Source organism: Harmonia axyridis, chromosome 4, assembly GCF_914767665.1.
Source record: "Harmonia axyridis chromosome 4, icHarAxyr1.1, whole genome shotgun sequence".
In the NCBI taxonomy this organism is placed as follows: Eukaryota; Metazoa; Arthropoda; class Insecta; order Coleoptera; family Coccinellidae; genus Harmonia; species Harmonia axyridis.
In genome coordinates this window covers 38,719,440-38,731,088 of record NC_059504.1, presented here as the reverse complement: position 1 = coordinate 38,731,088, position 11,649 = coordinate 38,719,440, and the positions used below count along the sequence as shown (strand labels likewise).

Below are 11,649 nucleotides of genomic sequence, written 5' to 3'. Positions count from 1 at the left end.
TTCCTTATTGTTCTTACGTAATTTTAATGCTTTTCTTGAGGTGTGCCGTCCAAATGAACTACATATACGTCTCAGGTTGGGTAGAAATTTGGTAGGATATTATCACGTCAAATTGGCATAATGTTTTGATTTATACTTAATTTTTTCATTAATGTTCTGAATTGTAGTAGTCCTTCCTAATATATTTCGTTCTATATAATCAATTTGAAGTATACTCGAAAAATTTATCTGTTTTTTTTTTATTTTCAATAATTCTTTCACGCAATATACAAGTTATTAAATGCCTTCATCAATAGAAATGACAATTTTATTTTAAACTTGTATCGCCCGAATTTCACTAATCACATCCGATTGAATTTCACGAATCACAGCCGATTGAATTTCACATATGAAAATTTAATTCAAAGGGAAGAGAATATTATACAGGGTCCTGCAATAGTGCGTTAGGCTACCATAGCTGCCAAACCAGACGTTTTAGGAATTTAGTTGAAAAGCATTAGGATGTTTATTCATTTATTGAATAATCATTTTTTTTTGCTGAATATTTTTTTTTGGAACACCCTGTATATTAGAAAATAATTTCCAGAGATGCAAAATTAAAAATAAATACATAAATATATGTTCATTTCCAAATAAATCAACAATTACATAGAAAAATATCTATGTAATTGTAACACCCTGTATATCAGAAAATAATTTCCAGAGATGCAGAATCGAAAGTACACAGGAGATGCTTTTCAACTAAATTTCTAAAACATCTGGTTTGGCAACTATGGAAGCCTAACACACTATTGCAGGAGCCTGTATATATGAGTATTATATGTTTAGGAATAATTGAAATACAGATTGATAACGACATAGAAATAGGTATTCACCAATTCGCATTGTGAGCATGTCGGAACTCTGATTATTAGAGGACATTGTCTCAAGCACAAAGAAGAACTCACAAATATATAAATATAAATAATAATCAGGGTAAGATTAAAAACAACACTGAATTTATAACTCGTACTAAGAATATATTTATACACTTATTTTTCATTAGCAGGAAGTAGGATTTTTTTGTTACATAAATTGAACTGCACATGTGCAGGTTGATTCAAATAATTATATTTGAAAATTGCGTTGAAAAAAAAGGTAAATTCAGCTGTGTTACATAATATTTGTTGAAAAATTTTAAAATACGAATTTCTCTCTTTCGGAAAAAGTTATTATTAACCTGAAAATATAGATGCAGAGTAGAAACAGAAATATAACTACATGCAATTTCTATATGAGTGACACAACATGCTTGAATCTAATATTATTTGATAATTTTTTTGCACAACATTGATATATTTCACGAATAAAGAAAATATGAATTTTTCTCATAGATATGAATTTTCTCTACATCAGTAAATGATTTTCTTATGGAATAATCTTTTAAGGAGGTACTACAAACAAGATATTCATTGCCTTCATTAATGGGGATGAAAATTCTATTATAATTTTGTAACTTTTCTCATATAGATAAGATAAGAATTCCACTAATCACATCCGATTGAATTTCACAAAATGAAAATTGAATGATTCAAAGGGAAGATTTTCTTTATTTTTAATGACCTGTTAGTCCGCAATCTTACCAGTTGAGTTCATTTCGAATAATTTAAAAAGCTTTATTTTTTATATTTTTTTATTTTAATACAGAACTATATACAATATATTTACATATTTTCAGATCATCTCAGATAATAATTTGAATTAGAACCCTATAATTTTTTCTGATAAATTTAATGGAGTATTGAAAATAAATGCTAAAACTCCAGAATGAGAAATTGTTTTTAATATTTCTTTGGTATATTTTTTGATTCAACATATTTGGTTCTATCTATTCATATTTTAACAACCATCAGTTTACAAAGCCCTTTTTGGTACAGTAGGAGTGAATTCTAAATGTCTATGTGTATTTCTTTGTTTGTCCTGGCTACAGAGGTTCGCCATTAACAAATTTGCATCTTTTATACTTTCTTGTCCGATAATTACTTGATCCAAGAGTTGCTTATAGCAAGAAGCTCTGTTCATAGCTTTGAAAATTGCTAACTTTTCGGTCCAGGTTCTTTCTTCAATTTTCTTTTCTTTTTTCTCTCTCTTTTCTCTTTCCTCCTTATCTTTTATTGTGTTGTGCTTCGAAAATGAGTAGAATAAAAATCTGTGTGCAGTGCTTTTCAGTTTTCCATCAAGCCTGTGCCAAAAAGTTACCAAACCTAAAAGTTATTGATGGAAATAAGATTGTTTGTTGCGCTGGAACAAACGAACAAAGAGAATTAAAGCAAAGCGAGGATGCCAAAACAAATATCTTTAGGATGGAAATCCGATATCTACAGGAATTACTTATGGAAATGAGAGATAAAAATGAAATTCTCAAACTAAACAATAGCCTTTTATTAGACAGAATACGAAAGATGGAAAAAAATGATATCCTTGAAAAAAAGGTAAACAATTCAAAAAACCATTCGATTAATTCAGTTGACGTAATTGAGAAGATCCCTACCAGAGGTTTGAACATAGAACCCTACGAGCGTAACAAAATAACAAGATCATCTACCAGACAACAGATGGCTACACAAAGTGCAATTCCAGCAGAGAAAACAGAAACCAGTGTCAATGATAATTTACTGTCTGTGACCACGCATGACAGGTACCATTCTAACCTAGAAATTCACTCTAAATCCGAAAACATAAATAAACACAAAATTCCGAAAATAGTAACGGAAACACATGAAATGACACCCACAGACAAACTGATAAGACCTGCTCCCAATTCACCGTCAGAGGATTTCATTAAAGTCAGAGCAAGAAGACAGAAGAAACCAAGAATTAATGTCGGAACTGGAACAACACTTACAGGAGAAACAACATTCAAATCAGTGAAATCTGACAAAGCAGATAAGAAATTATGGCTATTTATCTCTCAAGTAAAAGAAAGTGTAGAGGAAGAAGTTGTAAAAGAATACATAATGAACAAAGGGAAGTTAGAAGAGAATGAAGTATCTGTGACAAGAATAAACACCAGAAAACAAGAAAATTTGAACTATAAATGTGTTCTTGTAGGAGTTCCACTGAAAATAAAAGATGAAATATATAAAAATGAATTCTGGCCAGAGGGAATCAATTTTGCAAGATTTGATTTCCGTAGGGGACAACATTTTTTAGAGAAAAACAAAGCTTGAAGCCACAATCTATCAAAGATATATATACAAAAAAAGAAGTCATGAGCAAAAACAGTGAACAACAATTCAGTATACTACATCAAAATGTTTGCTCTTTGGGAAATGCTAAGGATCGCCTAGAGGAAATACTGAATGAAAATGAAGATGTTAAAATCCTGTGCATAACAGAACATTGGAAAACAGAAAACCAACTAAAATTCTATGCTATCAATAATTTTGCACTTATTACTTTCTTTTGTAGAAATGAGAAGGAACATGGGGGAGTAGCAATATATACAAAAACTGGAATGCAAGTCAAAGAAAGAAAAGACATCAAGAAGATATCAAGAAAAGGAAAATTTGAGTGTGTAGGAATAGAGTATAGCCTGAATGGAAGCACGCATGTTTGTATGGCCATATATAATGATGGGAACGTAGACATATTGACTGGAGCATTAGAACCAATATTAATAAAATTATTCAATGAAAATGTAAAAATATCCCTGATTGGAGATTTCAATATTAATTTTATGGATGACACAAGCCGAAAATGTGAAATATTGGGCATGTTGAAAACTTACAACATACAGCAAACAATATATCAACCCACAAGAATAACAGCCACAACAGCAACCTGTATTGACAACATTTTTACAAATATTGAGGAATCCTATGAAACCAGAATTATACAAACACATATTTCTGATCACACAGCACAGAAAATTATTTTCAAAATGGGAAATCAACAATCAAATGAAACATATAAGCGAATATACTCACAACAAAATATTCAACATTTCAAACAATTGTTACGAGACCAAAATTGGACAGCTCTTTATGAAATAACTGAAAAGGATGTAAATGACCAATTCAATATGTTCCATAGCATATATTTGCAACTTTTTAACAGAGCTTTTACATTGAGAAAAATATCAAAGAATAAGAGAAGAAAAATGGTCAGTTCTGATCCTGAGATTAAAGAGATAAAAAACAGACTGGATATATTACTTGTACTGAGTACTTATGATGGGAGATTCAAAGGAGAATATCGTGATACAAAAATTAAATATGACCAACTATTATTGAAACAGATAAAGAAAAAATATGGAACTTTGATAGAAAGATCAGATAACAAGAGTAAGACGGTATGGGCTGTAGTAAATTCTTTGAAGAATACAAATAAAAAGAAAACTGAATTAATTGGAGATCCTTTTCAAACAGCAAATGAAATGAACAACTTCTTCATAAGAGCAGGAACGACATTGACGAGGAGCATTCAAGACAGAAAAATTGTTGACAATTTCCAAGAAATTAACAAATCTATGCGTTTGAGAAGAATTACCGAAATGGAAACAAAAAAGATTATAGGATCATTGAAAAACAAATATTCAAGTGGATTTGATGAGATCTCTAACCACATTATCAAACAAACAGCTGAAGAGGTATCTGGACATATAACTCACATCATGAACAACTCATTGAGACATGGCATTTTTCCAGACAAACTGAAGATAGCAATTGTGAAGCCAATCCATAAAAAAGGTGATATAAATGATTATAACAACTACAGACCTATAAGCATACTACCCAGTTTTTCCAAAGTTATGGAAATGGTCTACTGCCAACAATTAATGGAATATTTGATAGAAAATAAAATATTCAGAGAAAATCAGCATGGTTATTTGAAGGGAAAATCTATAAAAACAGCAATTTACCAATTCATAAACAAACTAGTGGCAGCTTTTGAGAACAAAGAGTTTGCAATGGGAGTATTTCTCGATTTAACGAAGGCATATGACTGTTTGGATAGTAAAAAACTTTTCAAAAAATTGGAGAATTATGGAATCCGAGGACCGGCGCTAGATTGGGTCAAGTCATATTTATCACTCAGGAAACAAATGGTTGAAATCGAAATAAATGGAAAAATCACCACATCGAATATGGAAGAACTGATACTAGGAATACCCCAAGGAAGTATCGCGGGACCGTTATTGTTTATTATATATCTGAATGATTTCAGACTAGATGCTGAGATGAGAGAACAATCAGTTACTGTAGTTAATTACGCAGATGATACAAATCTACTTCTGACTGAAAGCCATTACACACTGCTGGAAAGGTTATGTGAAATTACATTAAATAAGACAAATGAATGGTTCAAGAACAACAATCTACTTCTCAATGAAGAAAAAACCAAGTTCATACTTTTTTCACCAACCAATTCAGGAAATGAAGAAAATAATACAATATCACTGAGCCAAGCAAAATACAACTGCTTAGAATCAACCAAATTTTTAGGCATACATATCGGGTGTCCCAAGGTGAGTGGCCTATTAGATTATTATGGAAACTATTGATGGTAAAAATTTCAAATTTTGTGGATAGATATTTGGCCATGTAAGGTACATTTTTAAAATAATTTCACATTTCCAGTGTTGCCGGATGTACCACAATTTGGCAACAACTTTGTTATTTTGAATAGGACATCCAGTATTTCTATTTTTTTTATGATACTCCATAAAATATTAAATCTATTCACTCTTCCTTTCCCATCCCTATCTTCAACGGTTTTTGAGTTATTAATTATTTTTCGAAATTTTTGATCAAATTGGCGTATTACGAAAATGACTCTAGTTCGTTCAATATTTGAGATTTAAGTCAGAAATTTTGCAAGTCGTTAGATATTGATCTGATCTGTGTCACTGCTCTTGAATTATGGTTGTCAATAATACAGGACGGACCAAAAAAAATCATCATTTGCCAAGTTACTAAATTGTGAAAAAGTCTATTTTTTCAAATTAGATACCTAGTATATTTTTCAATTTTTGGAATCAGTACAACACACTCTACAATTTTTCTATTCACGTCCCTATACCTATCACAACTGGATTCCGAGTTATATGCGTTTATTAGATTTCACATTGATTCAATAAGTGTTAATATCTTTTGTATTGTTATGTTCTCTATGTGGTTCATAGATCGATATATCAATGAATCAGTTCAATCCATAAATGTCAAAATAAACAATAATTGCCTAACAGGTGTTTTGTTCCGAGGTTTTTCTATAAATAATGGCTCAAGAAAGATATACACATATAACGCATATAACTCGGAATTCAGTTGAGATAGGTATAGGGACGTGAATAGAAAAATTGTACAGTGTGTTGTACTGATTCCAAAAATTGAAAAATATACTGGGTGTCTAATTTGAAAAAATAGACTTTTTTACAATTTTGTAACTTGGCAAATGATGATTTTTTTTGGTCCGTCCTGTATTATTGACAACCATAATTAAAGAGCAGTGACACATGTCACTGTTAGATCAATATCTAACGACTTGCAAAATCTCTGACTTAAATCTCAAATATTGAACGAACTAGAGTCATTTTCGTAATACGCCAATTTGATCAAAAATTTCGAAAAATAATTAATAACTCAAAAACTGTTGAAGATATGGATGGACAAGTAAGAGTGAATAGATTCAATATTTTATGGAGTATCATAAAAAAAATAGAAATACCGGATGTCCTATTCAAAATAACAAAGTTGTTGCCAAATTGTCGTACATCCGGCAACACTGGAAATGTGAAATTATTTTAAAAATGTACCTTACATGGCCAAATATCTATCCACAAAATTTGAAATCTTTACCATCAATAGTTTCCATAATAATCTAATAGGCCACTCACCTTGGGACACCCGATATAGATAAGAATCTCAATTGGAAGGAACACATCAATTATGTTCATGAGAAAATAATGGTATCTGTTTATGGTTTCAGAGTTGTGGCCTGGGGTAGGATTCTGTAACTTTCGTTACCATAGCAAACGAAAGCGATAACGTTACGAAGCGAAGCGAATGCGGTATTCTGTAAGCGTCTTTTTCTTTATCGTTTCGTTATCTTTACGCTTTTAGTTTCGTTGTCGGAGCTTACCGACTTTACACGAAGGAACATTGGCAACGTTGCAAATAAGTAGATATTTAAGCTACTCTAGGATTCTGCAGGTTTTGACATATGAGGTACCTGAGATAATCTCTAATAAGAGCAATGAGATAAGAGTCCCTTTTATGGACTCTAGCTGTAATGTCCTTTGAATAATCCACAGTATTTAACTTGAGTATTGTCAGAAATTATATTTTGATTTATGACTCTCATTGGAAGTAACTTAACAAAGGGTTCCATACCATTTTGAAATGTTTAGTTTATCATTAAGAATGAATTAGCTAATTGAATACAGCACCTGAATGCAAATATTGAGTATTACAAAAAGTCTTATTTGAGCACTGGAAGAAATTCGAAATGGAACCTCGTTCAATGGATTATAATTCAAAACCTTCATTCTTATTCCAGTTACAAAACCTACCCATACTACAAAATAAGTTCGGGGAGTCAACTAATAGAGTGTATAGGTATAAAGAAATATTCATCATGTTTTCAATGATTCTGATCATCGACGAGGAAATCTCAAGAAGAGTTCGTCTAACTCTTACAAGAGAGGAGAATAGATTTCTTCGAGATAGAAGTGATCCATTTAACTTAACGGATGAGAGATTCATAGACGTTTTCCGTTTGTCGAAACATTTAGTTCACGTTCTATTCGATGAATTGAAACCATTTATGGATAATTATTGGAGGAACACGAGAACGCCATTTGAACAGCGAATATTGATAACTCTGAGATTTTTTGCCAGTGGAAATTACCAACGCGGTATTGGACAAGAATATTTGCTAGCAGTAAGTCAACCCATGGTCAGTCGTTGTGTTAGTGAAGTGACTAAATTGATTAACCATGTATTCCAAGGAAGAATTAAATTCCCTAATGATTCTGAGAAGACCCAAAATAAAATGAAATTTTTTGAAAAATGTGGAATGCCAGGAATAATTGGAGCAATCGACTGTACACACATAAAAATCTTGAAGCCATCAGAAGAAGAGCATTCCTTTTTGAACAGAAAAGGATATCACTCAATTAATGTGCAGTTGATTTGCAATTCTGATCTTTCAATATTGAATGCCAATGCTCGATTTCCTGGAAGTTGTCATGACTCCTTTATATGGCGCCAATCGTTAATCAAGACTCATATGGAGAATCAATACCAAAGAGGAGAAAGGAAATTTTTCAATAATTAATAGAATGAATTTCAAACTTAATATTAAGAATTGTGATATTGTGAAGCAAAACATTCAAAATTATAACCTCGAAATCGAAATCATTCAAGTGTCATAATATGACGCTTAAGACTTGGTCACGTGGTAAAAGTAAACCAATCGAAAACGTCGTCGGACTTTTCGTAATGACAACGAACCCTAAAATGTTTCGTTATCGTCATGAGGTCGTTCTTTGCTTCGGCAAACACGACTATTGCCGAATCCCTTTACAGAATACCGAACCGAGCAAAACTGTCGTTTCGTCACGTTTTCGCTTCGCTTTGCCGTTACAGAATCCCACCACAGGTATCTCTCCAGTAATTACCTGAAGATGGTCTACTATGCGATGATAGATGCAAAACTGAGGTTCGGTATTGTTTTTTATGGGTCCGGGAATATAAAACAACTATTTATTCTACAGAAGAAGGCAATAAGAATACTCAATAACATGAAATATAATGACTCTTGCAGAGGTGTTTTCAAGAAATCTGGAATACTGACAATATATGCACTCTATATACAAGAATGTGTCCTTTTCATCAGAAACAATGATATGCTATTTGAGAAGCATAAGAATAATAGAACTTTCTACGACACCAGAAATGAAGATTTTATCTATCCCAAACATAACCTAACAACATCTCAGAAGCAGGCAGAATATAGATGTTTGAAATTATATAATTCTCTTCCAAGGAAGATGAAAGCAATGTCAAATATAACTATATTTAAGAAGAGCTTATTCGGATATCTCCTTGACTTGGAGCCATACTCTTTGGATGAATATATTTCTAATTTGTGAACAGAATATAATTTTGTTGTTTTGACACTATTCCATTTCATTTTTTAGATATGTGAAGATGATAGGGAATAAAGATGATTATTTATTTATTTATTTATTTATTTATTTATTTTTCTCTCAACTACTTCCTTGCCTAATAATTGCTCCAGAGCCTCTATGTAGATTTTGTAATGGATTCTGTAGCTCATTGAGCCGCTCTCTACATCACTTTCGTCATCCTGCATCTTTGATGTCGTGAGTCTCACTATTCTCTTCAAATATTCTTTCTTCCGTTTATATTCTGCATATTCTGCAATAAAAATCATGTTTCAAATCTAGATGATATGATTTTCTAATAAAGTAAGATTATTACTCTATTTTTTTAAATATCTCATAAAAATCGGGAAAATAATAAAATTGAGGATAATATTTCATAACTTCCGTAGAAATCGAAAATGACTAATACTTTCATGCCAAGATCAATTCATTGCATAAAATCTCAAATAAATATGATAATAATTAATTCAAAAATCATAATACATGGTGTTTGAAAATATGTCAAGATCTCAGAGGCGCATTTTTCAGGTCAAAATAAGACATTTCTTTGAAACATTTAATCGAATTATTTGCGGACAAGTGTCCGCAAAAATTTGAAGTTTGTTAGAAGGTTGAAGAATTATAGATAAGAAATTTAAGATTTAATTAGGTATTAGAGTAAAACGTTTCATTTTCAATTTGTCATTCTTGATTAAATTTTTTTTTTCTAAAATAAATATTTTGAACCCTGAAAAACTCCTAAGAAAATTCAGTGATATTTTGAAAAGTCATAATTTATTTTTTTATTATTGGATCATAATATCAAATTTCAAATTGAATAATCTATTCGAAAATATAAAACAATATAGACGATCCATATAACAGTACTTACCAACTTGTATTGGGATCATGTCGGAACTCTGGTTATTAAACGACATTGTCTCAAGCACAAAGAAGATTCAACAAATATATAAATAACAACACTAGTCAGGGCAAGATTACAAACAACACTGAATTTCTAACCATTATGGAGAATGTATATCCATTTATTTCTCATTAAGAGAAAGTAGGATTGTTTTGTTTCAAAAATTGTACTGCGCATGTTATATTAAAGTTTGCCCCTCTTCCCCCCCCTCAAGGGTGAGAGAAATGAAGGAAATTAAAGCATAAGTGGATTTCCCCTTCGAAACCATAAATTTTTTATCGTAACATTTTTCCATGAGTTTTTCGACTGATTCAATTCAGAAAAATCACCTGGTATACCTGTGAATTAAAGTTGAAAGAGAATATCATTGATATCAAAAATTGAATTAAAAGGAAGACAAGTCAAATGTTGGTAACTAGTTCGGTCATAATAATGCTATACATATGATAATAATTTTAAAAATCATTATATACAAGATATTCTATGCTTTCAGCAATATGGATGACAATTCTATTGTTAATTTGTATCTTTGTTCTTCTTCTTCTTCGTCTTAATTTAAGCCTAGGGCTTGTTCGAATATAAAAATTCCATTATTCACATACTATTAAATTTCACAATATGAAAATTGAATTATTCAAGGGAGACATAATTTACTGCTAGTCTGCAATCTCCTCATTTGAGTTTCTTCCAATTAATTGAAAGTTTCATTTTTGAATTCTATATTTCAATACAGGAATATAAACCTACAATATACATATACAAAATAAATTTCATCTTCCTTATTGTTCTTACGTAATTTTAATGCTTTTCTTGAGGTGTGCCGTCCAAATGAACTACATATACGTCTCAGGTTGGGTAGAAATTTGGTAGGATATTATCACGTCAAATTGGCATAATGTTTTGATTTATACTTAATTTTTTCATTAATGTTCTGAATTGTAGTAGTCCTTCCTAATATATTTCGTTCTATATAATCAATTTGAAGTATACTCGAAAAATTTATCTGTTTTTTTTTTATTTTCAATAATTCTTTCACGCAATATACAAGTTATTAAATGCCTTCATCAATAGAAATGACAATTTTATTTTAAACTTGTATCGCCCGAATTTCACTAATCACATCCGATTGAATTTCACGAATCACAGCCGATTGAATTTCACATATGAAAATTTAATTCAAAGGGAAGAGAATATTATACAGGGTCCTGCAATAGTGCGTTAGGCTACCATAGCTGCCAAACCAGACGTTTTAGGAATTTAGTTGAAAAGCATTAGGATGTTTATTCATTTATTGAATAATCATTTTTTTTTGCTGAATATTTTTTTTTGGAACACCCTGTATATTAGAAAATAATTTCCAGAGATGCAAAATTAAAAATAAATACATAAATATATGTTCATTTCCAAATAAATCAACAATTACATAGAAAAATATCTATGTAATTGTAACACCCTGTATATCAGAAAATAATTTCCAGAGATGCAGAATCGAAAGTACACAGGAGATGCTTTTCAACTAAATTTCTAAAACATCTGGTTTGGCAACTATGGAAGCCTAACACACTATTGCAGG

The 11,649-nt window shown here is 31.0% G+C and overlaps 1 protein-coding gene across 1 annotated transcript; it reads left to right on the top strand.

The window, feature by feature from the left end:
* Positions 1–3,250: 3,250 nt before the first annotated feature.
* On the top strand, positions 3,251–9,208 carry LOC123678709. Its single transcript, XM_045615859.1, has 2 exons — positions 3,251–5,509; positions 9,185–9,208. The coding sequence occupies exons 1-2, from the start codon at positions 3,251–3,253 to the stop codon at positions 9,206–9,208; spliced, it is 2,283 nt and encodes a 760-aa protein (XP_045471815.1).
* The last annotated feature ends 2,441 nt before the right edge of the window (positions 9,209–11,649 follow it).

Coding starts and splice junctions, on each gene's coding strand:
- LOC123678709 (XM_045615859.1), top strand. CDS start 3,251: ATGAGCAAAAACAGTGAACAACAATTCAGTATACTACATCAAAATGTT. Junction 5,510..9,184: donor TACATATCGGGTGTCCCAAG/GTGAGTGGCCTA, acceptor TTCATTTTTTAG/ATATGTGAAGATGATAGGGA.